Source organism: Epinephelus lanceolatus, chromosome 20 (assembly GCF_041903045.1).
Source record: "Epinephelus lanceolatus isolate andai-2023 chromosome 20, ASM4190304v1, whole genome shotgun sequence".
Lineage (NCBI taxonomy): Eukaryota > Metazoa > Chordata > Actinopteri > Perciformes > Serranidae > Epinephelus > Epinephelus lanceolatus.
The window spans coordinates 32,984,074-33,008,926 of NC_135753.1; the positions used below are offsets into that span (position 1 = coordinate 32,984,074).

The 24,853-nt window shown below is 43.2% G+C and overlaps 1 protein-coding gene across 3 annotated transcripts in view; it reads right to left on the reverse strand.

Annotated features, from left to right (window-relative positions):
* mpp7a (MAGUK p55 scaffold protein 7a) overlaps positions 1-24,853 on the reverse strand; it is a 178,769-nt gene that overhangs the window by 104,161 nt on the left and 49,755 nt on the right. For all 3 annotated transcript variants that reach the window (XM_078162558.1, XM_033639051.2, XM_078162559.1), the window contains exons 3-4: positions 17,086-17,204; positions 2,533-2,610 (exon numbers count right to left, since the gene is read on the reverse strand). In XM_078162558.1, coding sequence (XP_078018684.1) covers positions 2,533-2,610; positions 17,086-17,204 — 197 coding nt within the window. The remainder of the gene's footprint in view (positions 1-2,532; positions 2,611-17,085; positions 17,205-24,853) is intronic.

Consider the following 24,853-nt stretch of genomic DNA (forward strand, 5'->3'; position numbering starts at 1 on the left):
CTTGCGTGCTTGTGTGCACACATGGCTTTCAATAAATATTGCAGATGAACAATACAGTAACAAATGTCAGGACACCGGACATTTACTCTATAAATCAGACTAAATATCTTTCACAGCTTGACGAGAGCAGCAGAGCCAGTGGAAGAAAATCATCACCAGTGGTGCTGCTGGTACTATTATTGTCTGTGTGATGACTTCTCATTAACAGGTTAACTAATGACAAAGGACTGCATGCCATGGGTGATGTTTCCTCTCACTACATCCGTGTTCTCCCCTGACTTCTGTTTATACGATGCAACTCCACAGTTATCTGTATTTTGTCTGCCGCTGTCATGCCTGCCCATCCATCTTCAGCTCTGCTCTGATTGAGTGGCCTTTCCATCCGGTTTCTGCCCGAGGAAAATTATTGGTCTGTCCTCGCAGAACTGGATTTTCAATTTCGTGGTGGATGGCTAGATGTTTGGGCAATGAGTGGGAAGGCAGGGTAGGTGATGGGTGTAGAGGAGGGACAGTGTAGTGTTATTGTAAAAGTGAGTCTAGAAAAACACGCTGAGAAGGGGACGGTTCTTAGGTCACTGCAGGGTGAGAGGTGAAAGAAGACAAGCATCGCAAAGGCTACAGCACACTACCAGGAAGGGTGATGAGTGTATGCATGTGTGACTGTGTGAGTGTGTGTTACAGGTATCTGGTCTATTTGTGTTCAATCTGCAGAACAAGACAATCTGCCTGTTTACACTGAGTCTCTCTGAATTTACATATATGTAAATCATGTTTGCTTGGGTTTTCAAACACAAACAGCAGGACAGACCATGCAAGACAAAAAGACATGATGTGTGTAAGTGGGTGACAAATGAAAGGAAAACCTGGATAAACGAGTTAAAGAAACATAAAAAATGCAGAGTCCTTTCTAATGGACAAGAGCGCTCCCAGAATAGACTGATCAGGGATGGTTATCGTTGGGATCTTATTGATATTGATACACTCTTGCTGATACTATTCTCCATCACTTGGAGTAAAAACGAATCTGTAATAATGAAAACTGTTTCATTTATTTGTGGCGGACTGCCACAATATCAGCACTTGCTGACACATATTGCAGCTGGACTCTTCATTTGGAGCAATGCCAAATATATATACCATTTCGATATTCAGAGCACCACACTCTCAGAGGTGACGATCGTACTCTGGGCACTTTGTCTGATGGAATGGAGCAGCAGAGTGCCAAGTGCAGTGAAAGTGTGATGAACTTAACAGTTCATTAATTCATATGAAGGTATAATGCTCTATTTTTTCTAACAATAGCACTTTCATTTTAGTGTAGAGCATCAGATTGGATTTATGAACGCACCCCAGGGTTTTGTTCATTTATGGTGGCCCGCCACGATATCAGCATTTGCTGCCACATGTGGATTTTCTATTTTTGAAACTGGACTGTTAATTTGGAACAATGTTTGAATACATAAACTGTTTGTTATTCAGAGCACCACACTCTCAGAGCAGCAGAGCAAACTCTGGGCAGAGACGCCAGGCGCAGTGAAAGTGAAACTTCACCATTTCTTAATTCATATAGAAATATAACCCTCTATTTCTTTGAACAGCAGGGCTCTCGTTTTGGTGTTGTTTATCTGACCACAAGCTGATTGACTAATTAATTCTCCATTCTGTGACTCAAACTTAGCAAACTGCTAAGGAAGAAAAAAAAAAAAACTCTCGACAGCTTATTTAGGGACATATATTAGAAGTGCTTAAAACTGATGCTAACTATGTACTTAGTTAATGACTACTGACTTATTTATAACGAAAGCAAGTGTTACCTTGACGTGACGAGGTCGAGACAGTCATATTTTTATTTTGAGAAATCCCATCATTATGGGAACTTGGAGGCTACACTGAGGACGTATGTCTCTGCTGAAGCAGTTAAACACACTGCACTGCTTTAGATTAACAGAATGTTGTATTTGTAGTTGTGTCATGGGGTTGCTGTTGCTACCTCTTTACATGCAGCTACTTTTTTACATTATAAATTGCCTTCAGCTGCATTTTGATTATATTTAGTAAAGCGAGCCCACACTTGAATGTTTTGCCCTGTAAGCCACGACTGGAGAGCACAGAATGTAAACACACGGTTATACAATGTCAAATGTAATTGCCTACAATGGGAGCTTTGTCATCTGAAGGGGACGCTTGATAATTTGAAATGCTGGTTATGTCAGAATTAATTAACGTCACATTAATACTAATAGCAGCATTTTTTGTCCGGGAGCTTATCAATACTTGGCACTGACAAGTCTTGATACCCATCCCTTTGTTATATGAGTCTGAAGATGATGTGAATCATACGTTGTGGCCTTCACAGTCTCCACATCTCATCCTAAGTGAATACTTGCAGATATTTCTGTAAGAACCTTTTGGGGGATCACGTTGGCTTGTCACCTCACTGAGACACCTTATATTGTGTCTTTCTTTCATTTGTCACCCATCAGCATGTGCAACTAAGTAAAGGGAAGCCTTCCTTCCAAAAAAAGAACTTACTTCATTGGCCAGAGCTGCGGCGCTGTCCAGGATGGGGACGGGTTTGCTCTGTTCGTAGTGCTGCAGCTGTTCGTGGATCTGAAAGGACAGATTGTGTTCATCAGTAAGCGAAAGAGAGAGAGAGAGGAAGGAGGTCAGTGTTGGGCCACAGAGGCCACAGCGAGGCCTCTCTGAGCAAACACACACACGTGCGAGCAAAGTATGCACACACACAAACCCATGTGCACTGCTACAAGCACACATGTATGAAAACATGTACAGCCTACATCCTCACCGTGTTCTACTCATGCACACTCACAGTACATCAAAACGGCAAGAAATCTCACTAGAAGTACACAAACACAACTCTTTCACACACCCTCGACTGAGCACAACAGAGTGCTTCTAAGTATTTCAGCTCGCTCAGCCACTGTACAAACAATCCCGTTTTTCCACCATGCATTTGATATGCCCTAGTGGCCCGGTGAGGATTTCCAAATCATTTCAACAGTCTGGTTAAATTGGCTAAACATTTCCTTATCAGCCTCAACACTGCAACTGCACAATGTTGAGAGACAAAGCTGTATCTCTGGAGACTTAGTAAAATGGAAAGTACGCCTGACTCGTGTGTTAACGTTTACTCATTTACACACAAAAAAACACTTCATCACTCAAAAACTGATATGTGGAGCAGAGATGGAATAATTTATACACGGCCACATGCTTGTGCTCCGGCCTACGCACACACACACACACATGCGCACGCACACACATTAACACAAAACACTACAGCAATCCCATTTGCGTTTTAAGAGCAGCTGTGTGGGAATGTGTTGACAGCCTACAGGCTGCTGTCAGGTCCCATCAGAAAACAGACAGGGACGCCTATCCTCCCAGCAGCCACTCTTGAGCCTCTTCTCAGCCCAGCATGGTGAAGGGGAGCTGGGCCACGGGGCTGACTGATAGCTGGGCCCCGGTCCTGGAGCCTCCAGCTGGATGTCCCACAAAGCATTCCAGCACGATGGTGGAACAGAAGGCCCTCTGGCTGGAGAGAGTGACAGAGAAGCTCCCGGGCCAACTCGGTGGCCAAATCCACACATGTGGGTGCAAACACACACACATGCAGATGGAGCTGTGTCAATTTGCGACAGAGAACCACTCAGCAGGACAGAGAGTGACAAGAGTAGCAGTTTGTTTGCTGTCACTTTGTGAGCAGCTACAGATGCTGTGCACAATTAAACATCTGTTTTTGGATTGTTAGACATAATATTTCCTCCCCACCACACAAACCATTTTTAACTAGACAGCACTCCACAGTAGCAGCTCTGTGGATACTGTTCGATGACACAATCACACAAGGCGATCTGTCCTCTCTGATGGCATTCCCATTGGAAATGTTTTTCAGTACTTTGGCTTTGGGCTAGAAATTTTGGGGAAGGTCTGATTAGCAAAAAGATGTGTAGATAGGTTTATTTGAACGTTTTCAAGCTGTCATCTGTCTTTGATTGCCACCAGCTTCCATGATGTCATTCACAACAGTATCAATACGCCATGTCTGCATTCCAAAGGCACTTTCTGGTGACAAAAATGGAGCACAACTATGTGTTAAATGTCATTGCGTATGTACGCCCCTCTCTAACCTTAAAAACTCCAGCTCAACTGTTGGCCTCTAACAGGTGGAGCCATTTCAGCTCGACTTATCCATGCAGTCTCCTGTGATAAATCATGACCCGTGAGGACTGTGTCTCAGCCAGCCGAGCAGCCATGTTTCAAGGTCAGCTTAGAGGTTCAAATCCCTGTGTAAAGCCGACATTATTCGGCTATAAAACATGGTGCATTAGGCGCGTCGTGGAGGTAATCTGTCGAAGGCCCGTGGGAGGCAGATGGTTCCTCAGCTCAGCTGTAGAGCGCACAAAGCTGGGACTTGAGGACCCCAGAAGGGATGTGAAGTTAGACAAATGGTAGCGGAAAGAGCAAGCAATATAGAAGGTTTTGGAATGACCTGGAGAAATGCAGGAACTTGCACGAGAGCGGCGATAAGGCTGGGGACAGAGATAGAACTTACAGTACAAGCTTGCAGTGCAGCTGACATACGCCTGAGTATACTCCACTCTTTAAGTGGTACTGAGTTGAACTGCTGTCAGTGTGTTCCATGTTTCATGGCATCATATTTAAGACAGCCACTCAAGGGCAATTCCTGGAAATTTTTTATCCTCATCTGTTTAATTTCACATAGCCACGTCATATTTGAACGGTTACTTCTCTACTGTTCATGAAGTCCCAACAACTCCACCCAGTGCTCCGACTCCTCTGTCTGTTCTTCTACAAAAAGAGGGCCGTAAAAAGCCAGGCAGGCAGCTCCGGTTACTTCATCTGTCCTCATCATCTTTGTAAGAAAACAGATGAAATAAATGAGAGAGGTTGCCAGTGTCTTCAGCGATCCAACATACCACGGTCCTAGTGACATCTGCTTAGGTAGTTGTTGCTCCACCACCTCGACTTACTTAGTTACTGTGGAATTTCTCCTCTGCTCGCTGAGCAAATGCGAGATTGAAATGCTTTTATTTACAGTTCAGGACACTTTCCAAGTGCCTGTCCATGACGCAGTAATGTATTTTAAAGTCATTACCCCGCTTTTTGCATAGCACGTTCTCTGTCCCTTTGGTGAGGCTACAGTGCTCCTGGCAAACGAGAGAAGTGGCCTGGTGGAATTAAAAGAAAAAAAAAAAAAAACAGTGAGAGACAGTGTGCTACAGCCAAGGAGGGCTTAGCTCAAACCAGAGTGCGACTCCTGGACACACAGCTGAATCAAAGACTGGGATTATGAAGCTTCTCCGATGAGAAATGTAGTGCTACTTTTATGTAAAATAAGGAAGAAGAGTCAGGATCAAAATGCTCGAAACTCAGGGGAGGAAAGCTCCCTGAAGTAGACGCTGAGAAAAGATGAATGAATGTGCACCTTCACTGAAAGCTTAAGAAAAAAACATGCTACAAAAGGAGCAGTGTGTGTCCTGTCTCCACAGAGGCCTCCGGCTAAGTTGTGTTTGCTTCCAGAAATACCCCGCGGGCTTAAAATACACAGCAACACATGAGGAGAAAAAAAATGTGAAGAAAAACACTAACACGGCTAAGAATTGATATGAAAAAATTCCAACAAGGATGGACTGGAACAAAAACATCACATCCATCTTCGTCTTCCTCAGACAAGAGCTCCAACCACTGCTGAGGATCACTGTTAAGGTTAAGGGTCAGTTACCTTGGAGACTTTTCAAGAAACCTTTCGCAATAAAATTCAGTAAGTCAGACTGTATTTATGTTCTCTTCAAGATCAAAGTGCAACAGCAAGAAGAACAATGACCGCCTCAAGCCGTGATTGTCAACGTGGATGTATAACTAAGGAAAAAAGCCATACAAACACTAATCCAGACACACTACAGCAAGCAACGTCTGGCACAGAAAGAGGGAACAAGCGTGCAAGAGAGGGAAAGTTGATAGATGGAGAGGTGTGCTGATGGAAGGAGAAAGAGAGGTCTGGAGATCACAGGGCTGGATAGTGTTTCTGTTTCTGAGTCTTGCAAAGAGGCTCAAGGCCTCTGGTTAATGTCCACTGCCCAGAAAACTTCAGGTCGGACCAGTTGGGGTTGACGATCTTTCTCCTACTCCTGTTTCTATATCTACCCACCGGAGCGGATCCAGTATCAGGCCTCTGTTAATCCACCCGGGTCCGATCTCTTGGTCTGATCCAGAACACCTTGTCAAGGCACCGTGGCCTGATAGACTAGACCAAGTCAGGGAGACGGGAAGGGGGGATTACAGACAGACGTGCAGGGCTGCAACTGGAATAGATGTGAAATGATATGTTTACTCAAGGAGCCGAAGCTTTTTCTTCTGTTACAGTAAGTCAGTTAATGAAGTGTTGGCTTTCGCCCTGGTATGATGGCAACAGGTCCTGGACATTGTGTTGTGGTTCATGAACAATCCTGCAGATGACATTACCATTCTCCATCAGTCTGTTGAGGGTACAACTGGCTAATCCTGCTAATTGAGAGTTTACACCAACTAAAATTAGATTCAACCAGCTGTCATCACGGAGCAGATATTGAAAATGACAGCATCTGTTTTGTAGTCAAGATCAGTTTAATCAAATCCAAGTCAAGTTTGAAAGAGGTCCAGTCAAATCCGAGTGAGGACCAAGTTCAAGCAAACTGAGTCCTGTTCAAGACTAAAGTAGGCAATAGCATCTTTCCAATGCTAATATAGTAATTAAGGAGTTATGTTGGGAAGAAATAATCTATATATACACTGTATAAACTCAATATCTAACTGGAAACAAATCTAAAATGTAAATAAGTAATATTCCTGACATCTGAGTGAAGTTTAGAAAGTCACTATCAATCCTTCATCCTGTCCTCTGAATTTGCCAAAAATTTAAGATGAAGGGCAAACTAATCTTAGCAGTTAGACTATGGACATATACATAGACAACACAGGGTTGAACAAGGTATGAGACCAAGATAAGTGCAGGACTTAAAAAAAGTGGTCTAAAGACAAGTGTTGGACAGAAACACCTTACTAGTTACTAGTAGTAACTAGTGACAAGAGCACACCTGCTTCAGGTAGTCATACTAAAACCCTTTCCGCTGCGAAAAACACGTCCTCAAACCTAAGGTCTAAAACATCTAGGCCACTGCGACCAACAGCACAACAACATGAAGCTCCAGGAAATACACCCCACCACAGGTGAACCCTCCTAGTCCGCGGAGGTCGGCTGTAGCCCTGCGCTGGCTAAACAACCTAAACTGTTATTTAATCATGGGCAGCTGAAGGCTACAAAGAAGTACTGAAGCTTGTGGTTGGATATGTTGTAGATGAAAACAACATTTGCAACTGAAGACCCCCGGGTAAAAATAAATACATTTTAAAAAATCATTTGTACACTATCTAGCTTTAGCTACGCTAACCAGTGATTACCCTGACATTCACACAGAAGCACACATCTGAATTTTGGGGAGATACGCAATTACCAATTTTATGGAGTGTAATGGAAAAGTAATATAACGAGTAGAGTAACGAATTGCTGCTGGCAGGGAGTGATACATCAAGTAATATTATTACTTTTGAAAACAGTAACGAGTAATGAGTAATAGGGGTGTAAATCACCAGCTTCATCATGATACGACATTATATCGATTTGTTTGGATGATGATACAATGTTTGCCGATATCACAAAGTCTGTCACGATACGATTTTGATTTGATTCGATTCAGGAGCCTGCGACTGATATGACGCGATATCATATGCCCATCTAACACAATCATTTACATCAACTCACAAAACAACTAGAATATGATTTGACCATTTTATTTCTGAGCTCTGTTTGTTGTTTGAGCGGAGGCGCGCTTGCCCAGAAATGGTGACACAGACGTGCTATGTGAATTTCAAAATAAATGTGTATCTTTAAGATGACAATATGGATCGATGTTTTCATTTTGCATCGATATAATTGGATCGTTAATCAATGAATCGATGTATCGATGTAGAACGATGTATCGTTACACCCCTAATGAGTAATACATGTTTAGAGTAACAAGCCCAACACTGCTCAAGCCCTGGACAGCATCCAGTCAACACTGCCATTAGTGGTAACTAAGTTTACACATTGGTAGCAAATAACAATCTTTTATCATGGCGCTAACACCCCAAATAACGGTACCATCTCAGACATTTCTTCTGTGGTGGTTGATTTTCTAAAATGTAGAATTGTATTTAGACATAAAAACAACACACCCGCAATACCAATTTCTCCAGGACACGACTTACGATTCTGTTGATATGCTTCTTCTTTACTTGTATAAGCCATTTAAAATTCTTCTTGCGCGAGACTGGGGCTAAACAGTGCATTGAAGGTCTTGAGGACACTGGGCTTTCAACTGATTAATGGTCAAATATGCCAATGACTGGCCTGATGTATCCTCACATTGCTGAGCAGAGAATTCACAAACCCATCACCTTTCCTTCACCAAGACCCCATACAGAGTGGTGTGGTGCCTGAGCTCGTCTCTCATTTTTTTATGGAAAAAGGTCTGGAGAATGTGACAGCTGATTAAGAACTAGCAGTAGATCTAATGGACAAGAGAGAGACAGAGAGACCAGGGCAGCTGGCCAACATCATGACAGCCACATCATTTAGATAGGGGATACATTTCCTCCTGGAGCTCTTGGAAAACGGAGCAGAGAGGCCCCTGACACGCCTCCATGTATTCTGTAAGGCCAGGACAGTGCAGGACACAGTTACATTTGTGTACATACGAAGACAACCTTGAGACACAGCTAAACTCCCCAGTGGCAGTTTTCTGTTTGTGTTTCAGTCTCTAACTCTGCGCAGTACAAAAACATCACCAAGGGAAATGGCATATATCAATCAAGCAACTCATTCATATGATGTATAGCAGCTATTAGGTTAGGAAGCAAGATCCTGAATGGCTGAGGGCATAAAGCCAGGACAAATGCATCTGACTTACTGAATCAGATTGATTTGAGTACTTTTAAGGCAGTCAATTCAACGTATAAATTTGTTAAGACTACCTTTAAAAGCTCCAGGTGAGCCCCTGATGTCTTCAGGCAGTTCTCGGGCCATGTGGGAGCCATAAATACACTATATGGCACCATGAACCTCATTTTCCATATTCTGTGTATTGCTCCTATGCTCCTTGTCCTATTAAGATTGGCTTCATATCGTGTAGACCTTCTGGTTTCACTTTGAGTCCTTTTTTTCCTTAGGAATACAAAATCGGGGTCAACCAAAGTGACCTGGAATAATGGTTGTGGGATCACTCCAGAGATTTTCCTTGATTACCAATACAGACATTTGACTGATAGAATGGGGACTGGTGGATCTGTAGGCCTCTCCTCCTTTTCACTGTCCCCCCCCCCCCCCCCTGTTCTCTAGACATGGTTCAAGTCATTGAGTTTTAAGGTTATGCAGTAGTCAACGGGCCATACTGCAGCCTGTCTGCTGCACTAAGGAGTTTCCCTCCTCTCCACTGTTCCACTGTCCCCATCACAACCTTACTTTTGGCTTCATTAATCGTCTGTGTGTCTAGCTCTTCTGGCTCAATTCAGAGGTGCTTGTTTGTGGACATTAAGCATGATCTTTCGACTTCATGCTGTAGTCACCCATTAAACTCCTAGGAAAATATCTGGAAGGTGGCCTAAGCGTAGAGTATAACATTGCAAGGAATGGGATTTATTTTGGATTGGAGTGAGGTTTTCAAACCGTAAATAACCACCCGGCTTGTGTCAGAAAAAATATTTTCTAGCAACAAATGACAAGTTGAATCACTGTAACCAAAATCCACACATAATTCTTTAATTTACAATCACTACTACACCAAAGTTTTTTCAATGAGATTACAAGAATCTATGCAGAGTTGACAAACACAGTTGCTCAAGAGGATAGATGAATATGACGGTCACCTCTTTTAAAAGATGGAAGCTCCCTTCTCCAGAGCAGCCTGCAGGTATTTGCTTAACTCCCCTTGAGGGTTCCTGTTCCCCCAATATAATAAATGCAGAGTTCAGAGGCGACCAGTGCACAGGACGTGCTGACCACAGACAGTATGAGTGGATCTCTGAGGTGGTATAGGTTTACAGGCTGAGTCCTGAACCAGAGACGATTAGCCAGATTTTATTGCTGCGTGCAGGGTGTGGGGCTTTAATGACTCACAGAGAGCTATTGCAGCGGGGTGAGAGGTTTAGAACAATTTTGGTTTTGTGATCTTCCTTGGTAATGGGGACCTGGAGCAAGGTATGTTTTGGGGTGTGGAAAGGATAAGATATGTGCCCAAAGGGCAAGTCTATGGCTGTTGTGAAGGAGCAGAGTTGATGGACATTACAGGGTGAGTCATAAAACTTGGAGGGCTACCTAGAGCGCGATCCAGTTATTCATGGGATACCAAGTCTGCTACTCAAGGAATACAGTCCAGTTTGTCTGAAAATGAGCTCATTTACCAAAAATAGCTGAAACTTTCCACTTGGGTACAAGCGTCAGCTGCAGCACCTTTACATGTCATTAAAGGCCTGTAGCGCTTAAGAACAAACTGGCAAGCCCACATCAATGTTGCTGTGCAACAATGTCGCAAGTGCCAAGCCTATTAGCAACTAACAGGAGCAGAATTTAAGGGAAAACTGACTGACCACAAAATGAGGGATCTCGGGGCCTGGCTAAAGGCCTGCTGACAGAAACTTGGTCTTTAAGGAGAGCCCCACCTGAGGCAGGTGGAAATTGAATATTGTATTATATTTCCTGTGGCTTTTTGTGGAGCTGGAACTTGGCAGGGGAACAGTGAGTGTGGTGGAATTTATAGAAAGCACACTTGAGTAACTCCCTTTAATTGAAAAGAGGGGAACTGTCTGCGTCGTTTTAGCTATGCTAGCTATACACGCCAGCGCTCGCATTACATGTCAGCTCTGATGCTGCACCGATGAAAAGTCTGCAAAATGAGGAGGACTTGCGAGCCCTGCGTCCTGCTGAAAGACGATATTAGAAAATATTTGTTTCATCTCTGTAACATAACAGGATTAGGAGGGATGTGAGAGGTTGTCCCAACCGTCTGATGAGGACAGGTGAGGAGAGACAGACAAAAACCTAAATCTGGTTTAACTCTTCATGTAGGTCTTCTTCTTTCTTGTCTCTCTTTCCATCTTTGACACCCCTTCCTCTGGTCCTTCTCTTTCCCTTAAGACAGACTGACCAGAAACTGATGCTTCATAATTACCCAGGTGAGGCTTGAGCGTTTCCATATGAGCGACCTGAGCTGCCGAGCCTGTCAGATTAACATGACGTGTGTGTTTTCTCTCTGCTGTTTAGCCATTCCCAAAGTATCCCCTTCACAGCCTTGTGGAATAGAAGGTGGAATCTGTGGAGATTTGGTAGTGGGGCTTTAGAGGAAGGGGACAATTAAGGTTTTATTAATGGTGTGCCACTGACGTTAGCCATGTTCACCTGAACGTTGCGACGGAGTGCTGGTCTCTGCTGTAAGGTGAGATGGTTGTTCTGTACTTCTGTGTGTGTTTCAAAGTCTCCCTGTCTGTCCATTTGGCTCACGGGCTGACAGGCTGGCTCACGTCTCAGTACCAAGTAGAAAGCAGAGGAAACACATAGTTCTGCTTGTCTGGAGCGGGGCAGTTTCTACTTATGCCTCTACGTTAATGATAAGAGACGCTAAAAGCAGCTCAGTTTCTCTCCATTGAATAAAAAGGAAGAATAAAAAACGGTTCAAAACAGGCTTGTTGTGGTGAAGAAATAATGTGGTTCTTTGATGTTGCGCGGACGTATTTGATCACAAATTTACTACTGTGGCTGTGATTGCGAGACATGACCATAACTCTGTTGTAATTGGGAGTATTTATCCTGCCACAGTAGCAATAATGAATTGGGTCACATCAGCTAAAAGCTTAACTAATATTTACTGAACTGCACTGACAGAGTGAAAGCCACTCAATATCTCCCTGGCACATGAACAGAGTGGTATTCAAATTTCATAATGGCATTTTGGGAGTTTATTTTACTGTTCAACCTCTCTTTCATTCACACACACACACACACACACACACACACACACACACACACACACACACACATCTGACATGTCAGTGTTTGACAATCGCTGAGCTCCATTTTTTGAACTTCCCTTTGTAATCAGTTTCAACAAAAGAAAATAAGACAGGATGGAGAAAGGGGAAACTGTGTCTAAGAACTCGCAGTCTCTTTGCCATTGGTATGGATTGGTACTGCAGATAATTTTTTTTCCTGCTTATCAATCCATCCATCCATCGCTATTTATCTGGTTTGAAAGCTATGCAAAGTAACCCAGAAACTCCTTTTCTCTAGCTACTTTCTCCAACTCCACCTTTGGGATTACATGGCAATCTTTGATCAGATCTAATCCCTCACCTATAGCCTGGGGTCTCCTTTCAAAAGGACATGCCTTGAGTACCTCCACAACAAGGTATGCACTTGAAATATCTGTTGCTTGTATCCCCAATCTAATTCCAGTGATGCTGATAGTATGGCGTCCTCCATCTTTGACACATTAAAATCTGAATGCACCAAGTCACTTCACTGTCAGCCCCTTTCAATTTTTGCACCAACCTTGCACAGACAAGATCACATGTTCAAAGATTAAATAATTGCTGAAGAGACTAAATGCTCTTGCTACAAGAGGACGGATCCTTGTTGCACTGATTTAATTTTAATATTCAAGGCTGCAATCTTGTTATTGGTAAATAAACTCACATGGCCACTGATTGATGCTGTATTGACTCATGTTAATGATGATGATGACCAAATGATGCTTTACTGTTGTCTGTTGAGACGCACCATAATCTTGGCACTTCATCAGTATCGGCCGATATTGGCTTTAAAATGAACTATCAGAATCAGTCAACATGCTTTTTTCATACTTGCACAATGAATGAATATTACATATTGAAAAGTATTGTATTCATGTCTTCATCTGCTGGAGGGCCATCATGATAAGAGTATGTATGTATAATATGATCTTAATTCCACTACAGCAGAGACTTGATGATCACTAAAATATAGGTAGGGAGAAAAGTGGATATATTGAATATATGGATATTGGTTAGCAGTCAAATGAGTGGTTACATATTGGCACATTGGATATTGTGTGTAGTGTGACCATATAAGATCAAACATGAGTTTAACACTGCAATTTGTCAAAAAATGCCTTGTGTTATCGGGGACCCACTTAAACGTCATTCTGTGGCTTCTAAAAATCTATCAACATCATTGTTACTGCAAATTCTGTCAGTCACTACACAAGCTCAAAGTCTGGTAGGTAAACCCAAAGAAATGCAGTCGATGCTGCACTAATCTGCCTTTTGATGATTTTTTCCTCCCCAAAAATCACTCACCTTTTGTATTACAAACTATCTTCTATACAGAATTTCGGTTACATCTTAACTATTGGGTAAGTAGGCAACAGTAATGGGGAACACTGCCATGGAAAACTATTCACTTTGTGGACATTTCAAGCACAAATTCGTCTAGCAATTGGCACAAAGCTTCCTGCACTCCAGGTATAGAGCCTGTGAGGACATGGCAGTTTTGTCTTAACAGCCCAACACGTTCTGCTCTTTGAGTTCCTCTTGAAAGTTTAGCCAGGTATAATCAGAGGTGGTTAGAGAGCTAGGTGAATTCTGGGAGCTCCACCCTTCTGCCTGGCTAAATATCACAGAAACATAATGCCACCTTCATTAGCATCATTCTATCTGCCCCACACTGCGCTGTGTTTTCTTTGGGGCCGGCCAGAACGAGAGCCTGAACATGCGCAGGCCCTGCCCATCATTATCCATGTTCAAGAGGCCTTATTCTTCGGCCATCCATAACAATCCAGGCATCAAATGAAACCCTTCTGGTTTCCTCAAGTCCCGACATCAGGGTTTATGCTTCAGCGTCTGAGGTATGCCATAATTCAGGCACTTTTACACGCTCACATTGGCGCATTACAACCCTGGATCCTGAACAAACATGCTTACACAGAAAAGATTTCTTTAGTGGGAGGGGATGAAAATTATGTCCATTTTTCTCCCTCAATCGTCTCTGTGACATAATGATTCTGGCTGGAGAACAAGAGAGACCACCAAAGGGGGAAATATATCATGCCAGCACATGAAAACAATGTCGGGCATTCTTTTAAAATGGAGGCCATATACAAAGGATACAGTCAAATGTAACCAACAATTAGACAGTTTTTTTTTTTTAGCACACTGAGTAATAAAGCATTCTCAGTTACATCAGTGAACTGGAGAAAGAGCTGCAGCAGTTGTTACATGTATTTGCAGGTTGAACAGTGACTGACAAGCGAGCTCATTTACAGTACAAACCCCTCCTGTTCCCTTTCCAACAGAAGAGACGAAGAAGGAAATTGGCTATGGATTGTGGAGAATCCCAAGCGAAGATGAGGTTAGATCAGACAGACTGAATGTGTTACATTCATTACCTCTGTCTGTCTGCTAGCGTATAAAGATATCAAGTGTGCTCATCTTCTCCCCGAACTCAGCAGGTATCTAGTTTAACAGACGGTAATCGGACCACAGGCACATTCATGCTGGCAGAGGGGGAGTCAGAAGATCTGGGTGGGTCGACTGTTGGAATGACAATAAACTCAGTAATGTATGAATGAGACTGCACGGGAGGAGGTTATATAAAGCTGTGTTGAGCAAAGGTGCAAGTGTGTGTCGGCAGCAGGAAGTATGTGACTGTAAAGGTGAGTAACGTTGACTTAGACGTAATTCCAGATCCAGTGTTAAAATAGACACTGACTGTCTGGCCCGAGGCTGTTAAAACGTCTACTACTATTTCAGATTTTATTATTAGGAGTGACCCAGAATAGTCGACTCATTCAGTGATTTGATTTAAGGAGCCTGAATCGACTGCCAATCTCACAAACGAATCATTACAGTTGCAGGAAAATGTGGTTATCCAACAAAGGATCGATCCATTCAGGCTGAATGCGGGTGCTGGATGTCTGATTTTACAGAGAATTGATTGGTTTCTTCCAAAACAAGTCACTATATCTACCTTATTTTGGTATTAATCTATTTAGCAGAGCACTCACATAAGAATGTGGTCCTCACAGAGTACTAATCATTATTATCATTATTATGTCTCTGCACCAGCGATAGCTGTGACATGAGGTACTATGTTTTTGGGTTGTCCTTCCGTCTGTCACATTCTTGTGAACACGATATTTCAAGAACACCGAGCGTGGATTTCAAATTTCAAATTCATATTTAGCATAAACGTTAACTTGGACTCAAAGATGAACTGGTAAGATTTTAGTGGTTAAAAGTCAAAGTCAAAGGTCATAGTTACCCTGTCCATTGCATTCTCCTCAACACTGTAGCTCAAGGAACACCTTGAGGGAATTTCTTTAAATTTGGCATAAATGTCCACTTTATGTCAGAGAGAAACTGATTAGAGTATGGTGGTCAAAAGTCAAGGTCACTGTGACCTTGCATCAATTTCATTCATATGAGAATGTGATATCTCAAGAAGGCTGCGAGGATGTATCCTCAAATTTGTCACACACATTCACTTGGACTCAAAGATAAACTATTAAGATTTTAGTGGTTAAAAGTCAGAGGTCAAGGTCACTGTGACCTCACAAAACATTTGTGGCCATAATTCAAGAATTCATATGCCAGTTATGAAAAAGTTTTACTCAACTGACTAGAATATGGTGGGCAAAGGTCAAGGTCACTCTGACCTCGCATCCATCTCATTCATGTGAACACGATATCTTAAGAAGGCCATGAGAGAATATTCTCAAATTTGGCACAATCATCCACTTGGACTCAAGAATGAACTGATTAGAATTTGGTGGTCTCATGTCATATGTCAAGGTCACTGTGACCTCACAAAACATGTCTTTGGCCATAACTCTAGAATTGATATGCCAATTATGACAAAATTTCACACAAATGTCTAATAGGATAAATGATCAAGTGATAACAGTTTATATCCAAAAGGTCAAAGGTCAACTTCACTGTAACATCATAATATTCTGCAAAAAACACTTGTCTAGCCATTACCCAACGTTCTAACTCAGAAACAGAAGGGGAGACATTTGATCTGATACTAAATTGGTGACACTAATCTTGGGTTCCAAACTTAAAACTGTGCTGATCGTATAAATCGTCTGTGCTGTGGGGTTAAAGATGTGTGTAAAGCATCCACATTTTCACAGAGGTGGATGTAAACTGTAACTGCAACTTGACGGGTTTGCAGAGACATACAACAGCGAGGCGAGAATTCAAGCTTGAACAGTTCTCTGCCAAAATCAGCAGGGGGAGGCGCGTACAAACAGCTGTTTGTGGCTTTCAGCTTTCATCACTCTCTTTCTTTCTCTCTCTATTTAAGAGCAAATCAAAAGTTATGTTTAAAACCACTGAAAGCGAGCAGGAAGTGAACTAAGTGATGTGTTCTGTCCGCTGTCCACTTCCTTTCAGTACTGCGGACACCGCTGCTGCCGCACCTACAAACACACACCTACAAAATGCATCCTAGACACACAACAAACAGCACTGAATGGAATACATCCCATTTTAAGATAAGGTCTTAAGCTAAATTAGGAAGACAAAGTGCTTAGTTGGGTGTATCAGCTGGATTGAGACTAACGTCACAAATGAGAATATAGATTAATGAGCAAAAAATGAAACACGATTTGACAGTCAGTCAACAGGCAAGATTTGACAAATCATATTAAACTATGTAAACTGATAGTCGGAGACACCCCTGATATTCTGTATTGAGATCTTAAATAGTAAAACAAATGATATCCACACATCTAAACGTACGTAAATCACCAGTCTGATAGTAAACATTCATAAAGAACTGAAGTGCTTCAACCATGATGGATATGAATTGCTATGGCAAAACCAACATGAACATCAAAACCTCAGAAAACATCTTAACTGAACCACTGAGCAAAACTTCAACACATGACTCTAAAAGAAAGAGGTGCTGTTTTTGTTTGTTTGTTTTACCTTGACGAGCGATTGGAGGCTTTTCTCCCCGAACATGTCCTGGAGGAAGGTGTTGTCCTCGGGGCGGCTGACATGGGGCTGCAGCTGGGAGGGCAGAGCTGCCAGCAGCTCGTACAGACCTGAGGATGGGGGGAAGAGGAAACAGAGGGTCGACATGGCAGTGGGAGGTAGGAGTACATGCATGCACAGTCACACACCAAAAACACATGCATAGAAACAGATGTGCGTACATCTGTAGTTTAATAATACATAAAAGAGAACATAAGTGCTGTACATGTGCAGGAATACAAACACACACTCTGGAGACGGACAAGACAAGATTAATAAACATACACATGAATGCCAACATGAGGGCTTATACAGGCTAACACACACACGTCATTTTCATCTATAGACGCTCTGCTTCTTTGTCTTGTCCTCTGATGCACCCATCCAAATACACACAACAAGAAAATAAACACACCTCAAAGTGCCACAAACTACAGAAAAACCACCCTAACACAGCTCTGCTGCTTGTCACTGGAAGGAAAGGAAACATAGAGGCAATAAAGCATTTCCCTCCAGCCTCTACTTCCTTCCATTGTCCCTGCCTTTCCTGTTGTTTGAGGAACACTGCTGTCCCCAATCAGAAACAACTCCAGAAAATTCATTTCAGACAACAAGAAAATTCCACTTTTTGATCTGTTGAAAAATTCAATATTAAGCTGCTTTTTAAAAACTAAACAGATGGCACACATGCCTCGGGAGGCTTTCCATCCACACATCCTTCTTGCCTGCAAACAATCAATTTCTGGAGTAAAGTGCACGTGTGTTTGCTAAACAGAAGTTTTGGAAGCAGCACTCAGGATGAATTCTATGCGGCTGCTTATGTCAGTGTTTTTTATACTTAAAGACAGGAATTGAAGTGTTTGGAAATAACCTTTTGCACTGACAGGAACAGGATTTAGTGGCATCTAGTGGTGAGAATTTGAGATTGTAGCAACCAGGTGAACTCTGGGTTTTAATTTCTTTAGTGATCATTGTTCAGATTTTTGCTGGAAGCTAAACCATGCGCAGAGATCTTTTCCTCTCAGAAACAAACAAACCAGGTAATTAAAACCAGTAAAACCACTGAATAAAGCAGTTTCACTTTACAAATCAGCATTTCTTAAAGGCTCCTCGGCCTGTTGGAGACAGGTCGCTTGCCCTGCACCTGCTAATGTGTGCTCACCATTTTTTCTCTGATAACTGAAGGTGTGCTCGACTTTTTTTCTGATCGCAGTACTCTTAAATGTGGGTGGTATTCACAGCTCCATCTTTTAGTACCAGATCTGTGTGCCAGGTAACACAACAGAGGGGGGACCAAACATGGGGACGGTACGGAACGGTTCCATTGGTACCATCCACAACTTTTCACAGTGGAAATGGAAAAAATGCGTACCTGAACCGTACTGTACTGTTCAGTGGAAACAGGGCTATTGCGGACTCTGTGGATAAGGACCCGCTCCCTATGTAAATTTTGTTTTCAGGTTATACATGAAATTAAACATACTTATTATGTTAAATTCCATTTCTGCCAATATACCCCCTGAATCCTACTCACTGGACCTTTAAGAGAACTGAACCTGAGGTAAGTGAAGTTAACAGGCTTGGCTGTACACCAGCTGACGTCATGAGCTCACAAGGACAGTGGACATTTGCATTTATCCAGGCCTGTGTGGCCCATATACAAGTCATCACCATGGCAGGAGCAAAGTTTGCTGGTGACAGTGAGAAAAATGGTGCATAAGTCACAGCTGAATCTGAACCCCTTCAGAACGACACATGCTGAAATCTGTAAGGCCATTCGGGGTTTGCTAACCCGGCCTATAAATGAAATAAATATTTCAAACATCAGTTTAGAGAGAAGCGGACTGGGGAGCTGATGGTTTCAAGATTAAGCAGAGGGGAGGTAAAGCACTCAGAGGGAGGGAGCTCAAAACCAGTAAGTGAGCAGGGTCCCTTCCAAACATAACAGAGCCCTGGAGCAGAACTGACGCAGAGTAGTAGCAGATACTTGTTTGTTGCTCTGTTCTGGTCTTCAGGGTGGCTATGATCCACTAAACCTGGGGATACATTAAAGGTCAGGCCCATACAGAGTGCAGTCAAGCTGGGTTATATGCATCAAAGACCCCTTTATAAATGCAGCAGAAAAAGGCCCCCCAGAATCAAACCCCTCAAACACAACCACACGGTGCTTGAAACCCTTTGAACTACTACTGATCATGTGAAGAAAACTCTAAACACATTCACGGCGGAGCCATCGAAACGTCAAAACAAACTGGAGCGGCTTGGCTACCTCACTGAGAGTGTCTTTCATCAGAGGACAGAGCGAAAGAGAGGAAGGAGGCAGAGGAAAAAAAAGGGCACCACAGACGCAACTGGAGTAATTCGTAGCTGAAAATGATTGATTGAAAACAATGGTTGACGTCGTTGGCTGGATGAATGACTGGCTGACTGAACTGGCGGATTCTCTGACTGGGTTAGAGCAAGTGTGTGCTGGCAGCTCAGACCACTTGGCAGGAGAGCCACGGCTGACTAACTTAGCTCATGTCATGCTGCTGCTGCTGCTGCTGCTGCTGCTGGGCAGTCAGATAGATGGAGTGTCGTCTGCCACTCTCGACCCTCTGCTTTCCATTTGGAGGTGATTTGGGGTTTTCAGAGATCTTTGAGCAGACGCACAGGATACATCAAGACGATATCCTGCCCTGTTCTTCAGCTCGCAACACGGATTCTGTGCAGTGTTAGTGCCTCATACCTCACTGCTACAACAGCTCTGTGGCAAAGACAGAAGTAGAACAAAGGAGAGGGAAAAGCCGCAGAACAAGAGAGAGGCTTTACACACAACACATGTGCACTGGTCATTACAGAGACCCCCACAGTTTTACTCAAGCTAAGTGTATGATATTGTCCTTGGTATGTAATCATCTGATGCCTGGTTCTGCGGTCCTCATCACCAGAGACTCTCTAGCTTTTTAGCTAACACAAGCCTGCCTGAAGGCAGCTGGCTCGCTCGATCATTTACAAGTTGGAACTCCCAACAGAACATCTCACATAATCTGTTAAAAAAAAAGATTTAAAGAGACATGGGATGAGGTGAGGGGTGTAGGAAGGGCGATGAGAGTGGGGGGGAGAGATATGGTAATGTCATTACTATTGGCAGAGCTGAGATACCAGTAGGAAGGGATGAAGGGAGCAAGGGAGGGAAGGAGAGAGTGAGAGTCCCTAAGCATTATTCTCCCCAGGTGTGATGTCCCCCCTCCTGTCTACGCTCTCAAGTATTTGATTCTTAATTCCCTCTGACAACAATTCCTCCCCATCCATGCTGGGAGAACCTAAACAGGCTGTGTGACATGCACATTATGGGAAACACATCAGCTCCATTAGCGGATCAGGAATAATAACATAATGGGAAAAAGAGATAAAAGACAAGCTGGGGTCATTATGTCAGGCTGAACCCTGTGAACCAGAGGGAAACCAGTTTTAAACAACAACAGAAAAGAGCTGCAGAGGAGCCAAAAGCTAAACAAGGACTCTGCAAAGCTGAAATTAAATATAAGAATGTATGGGTGGACAAGCGAGGAGGAGAAATAGAGGCAGAAAAGAGAGAGAAAGGAAAGGAGCCAAAGAACAACCACAGTGGTGGTAAAATCTCTGTGTGTGGACACTATAAAAAGTGGAGACAGAGAGAGAACGAGAACTAAATCCAGGCCCAGATGTATGGACACATGTATGGGTCTGTAACATCAGAAACCGTGTCCAGAGCAGACAGTCAGAGACAAAATGAGAGAGGGGGAAGAGAAGAAGAAGAAAGGGAACGAGATTGCGCCAACCCTTCACCACTAAAGGGTGGACCAGCTTGTTTCTCGCAGGGCTGGTCTGGCTTCATTTGATTTGTTTTGGCCAGACTATTCTGGACCCTCTCGTGCGGCGGCTGTGTAGCAGACCTGGCAGTGTCTCGTAGTGGACCACTAGGTTCTGTTGTGGCTAGTGCTGGACTGGCCCAGCCCAGAGGTCCTGAAGACCAGCGTGATGTTGCGCAGGACGGCCGACACGGTCTTCGGAGAAATCAGAGAGTCCGGGGCCTCCGAAGCTTCCCGTACGGAGGAAGTGACCACTTTAACTGCCAAACAGCACTTCCCCTCTCACGCCCACACCTCCACAGCGGTTAAGGAAAATAACAGTGTTTTTCACAGAGGCCTTTTATGTAAAACACACAAAAAAATCCCAGACAATGAAATGCATTAAACATGATATGCGTCAAATTGCTAGTCGCATAGGTCAACAACCTCAGGGGGGTTTCTGGAGCAGCGCAATAGGAGAAAATTACAGGGATTAATCTAACAACAGTTTGCATGGTTGTAAAATATGACCTTCGCCATGATATTGTAACTTGGGTAGTGTTTACTTACACGCCACACAAGGATACATGAGCTGCTGGGAGACAAATTTATCAGTCTGTCCATAAGTTAACATGTTGGACTTTGCAGCACGGATACAGGGGGACCCCACTTCCATCTTGTAACTACACTACATACAGAAAGACAAACTGTCTGTCCGCCTGGTGAAAATGAACTTGTTCGAATACAGGAAATGAATGCTGGGTTTCAACTCAATTTCCTCCCCCCACCCCCCTGCACTTTCTCCCAGGTGCCAAATGAGTTATTGACCTCCCTCATATATCTTTCAGGAACACATAGAGAGGCACAATGTTCGGTGAGGCTCGCCAGACTGCCGGGGGAAGAGAATTGTGACAACACATGGGAGCTTTCTAAGCAGGTCAGTATTTCAAACGCTGCCTTGCGAACGTGCAAGAGGGCCATCTGTAAAGAAACATGGTGGCAGACAGGGGTGGCAACAAGAGAAGCAGCTGCAGACTGCGTAGCCTAATCCACTCAAGGTTTGATTTACCTCCTTGTTCTACATCTGAGAGAGGAATAAAGGGCTGCCTCAGGCATAGCAAAGGCAGACGGGGACAGAGAGCAAAGAAGAAAACAAATTGAAGCAAGAACGGGCTGAGAAACACAACGTCTGAGACACACGCTGACATAAATAACATCTGATTAAAGCGTGTGTGCAGACAGAAGAAGAATGATGACACTGAGGACAAAAGGAACACCATGAAAAGAGCGGAGAGTGATGGCTTTCTGCAACAGCAAGAAATAACAGTTACAACGATGATGATGATTCCTGCACTAATGTAAACACATTTGCGTCCGAAGGGAGGAACTCTAGACAGACAGTGGGCGTGAAGATGGATTTAACCTGAGGCAGGTGCCAAACAAAAGGAGAAGTGTTTAGGGCCACTTGTTCACAGCCAACACACGACTGATATGTCATCAGCCCGCTGCCCCCATATGGCTCCTCTTCTCTCCTGAGGACTACCAGCAGCTAACTCCCTTAAAAACTCTCTGGCTGGGTTGCACCATTAAGGATTAATTTCTAAACCTGATTACAGTAAATAATAGAAACTTTAGACTTAAAAAACTAGCTGAAAACTACTAAAGAATAAATCTAAACCTCTCTTTAAACATCAGTCTAGCTTTCTCCAAACCTAGATTAAATCAAATCCTGTTGCACCAAAACTCTAAACTCTAGTTTGCAAATGTGATACAATATTTACTTTAAACTTAAACTTGAGGAGGTTTAGCTTTTATAAAGGCACCTTTATGAGATGGATTGCGCAAAAAAATAAAGTTTCTTAAAGACTGTTAAGGGACAGATTCAACCTAACTGACTTTTATGATGCTGCTGATTTTCTCTCAGGATATTCGTTGAGCACGGAAACTGTTATGGAGCTGACAGGAAGATTGGACCAACTGTCAAACATGGCAGTGAAAGAAATGCAGCTGTACCACCAATGTTCCAACTCACAGTGGCCCTAAGATTTCATGCTGTTACTGATTACTGGGCTGCTACTGTCTGTTTTTTATATTCTATTTCTTCTATTACTTGGCCACATTGCTCCATTATTTAAGGTAACAACTTTTTCTTACAGGAGGGGAAATTAGATCTTCTCTCCGAGCCATAATGAGGAATGTTAGGCTACCTAACTGACCTTTAGTTAGCTAGCAAACACCAACACTTTTGTTAAGGAATACAGAGCAGCTGAAAGTTTCCTCAAACATTAACACATTCCCCCAAACCCCATTTCTTTTATACTCTACTAATTAGGTCCTGACAGCACAGGACCTACTTATTTCAATTTGGTTAAACAAGCATCTCTATATTGATTAATCTTTATTTAATTTTGGTTGACATCGATAAATCTTAGATCAAACTAGAGACCATCTTTCAATGGGATCACTCCAGCTGCAATACAGCGATCCGTCACTTAACACAAATTTCAATCAGGGGCGTTAAATGGGCCCTTCCTGACTTCCTTGCCCCCCACTTCTGGTGAACTTGCTCAGACAACATTCATTCATTCATTAGCGTAACTGCTTATTCTGTTGGGGGTTGTGGATGGGCTGGAGCCTATCCCAGCTGTAATTGGATGAGAGGCTGGGTACACCCTGGACAGGTCACCATTCACACTCACATTCACACCTACGCACAATTTAGAGTCACCAGTTAACCTGCATGTCTTTGGACTGTGGGAGGAAGCTGGAGCACCTGGAGGAAACCCACGCTGACACAGGGAGAACATGCAGACTTCACAGAAACCACATTGCTGTGACTGCACCACTGTGCCACTGCTCAGACAACAAACATCTCCCAACTCAGCTGTCACTTTGATCTCAACTACACATCTGTAAAGTTTCATGACCCAGGGGTGTAAAGTTAGGGACCATTGGCTCCTTCCCTACTTCCTACCCTCCTACTTCCTGTCCCATGGCTCGTACCACGCCCATCTTCAAACTTGACCTTCATTTTGATGTCAGCTACACACCTGTAAAGTTTCGTGACTGTATCTTGCATGGCTGCTGTCTTATCATGATGACAAAAATCTGTCCATAGACACACAGATATAAACACCTGCATGCTCAAAATAGCTTTTCTGGTAGTTCCTGCTGCGACTGTTGACTCCAGGACATTTTGCCATGATGACATGGACAAATAGAATCATGAGGTTAAAACAATATCAGCCATCACAAGCTTGCAGCTGGTAATTAATCATTGGTGGTGCAAGCCAGCCTCTCTCTTCTAAAGTAGCAGACAGGAGCATGGAATATCAGAGCATTGGTTGTCTGGATTAAGTGACCTTTGACTGCTGCGGCATTACCTACCAGACATAAAATTATATAGTATTACAAGATGTATTAGCTGAGCAGACGCTGTGATCTTTGAACATAACTTTGAATGAGTCCAGCAGCGTTCTACTTGGGATACAACAGTGGTAGACCGTGGAAGAGCGTGGAGAGTGGTAATATATAAGGCTGGCTCATGAACATAACAGCAGGAATCCACGCTCCATTCAAGCCCGCAAACCTCCCATTACCAGTTCCAAAGACCAAACCACTTCTCCACATTAAAAAAAGGTCAGGGGACTGAGCCCACCAATACCATCTTCAATGATATTTCAGTGTCACGGTCTCTGAATAACTCCATCGTTTGGGAGGAGGGGGAAAAGAGTGAGTGGCTTTTGCAAGATGTTAGTTAGGGCTCCACGGCATGGAAAAATGACTTCAGCAAGTACAGTGGGCCGGTCCAGGTGCAATCAACCGTCACTCTGATCATATATCGACTGCTTCACTACCGCAGGCTGAACTCTGGATGTGTGTCATTTCAGGGCCTATAAAGAATCCGC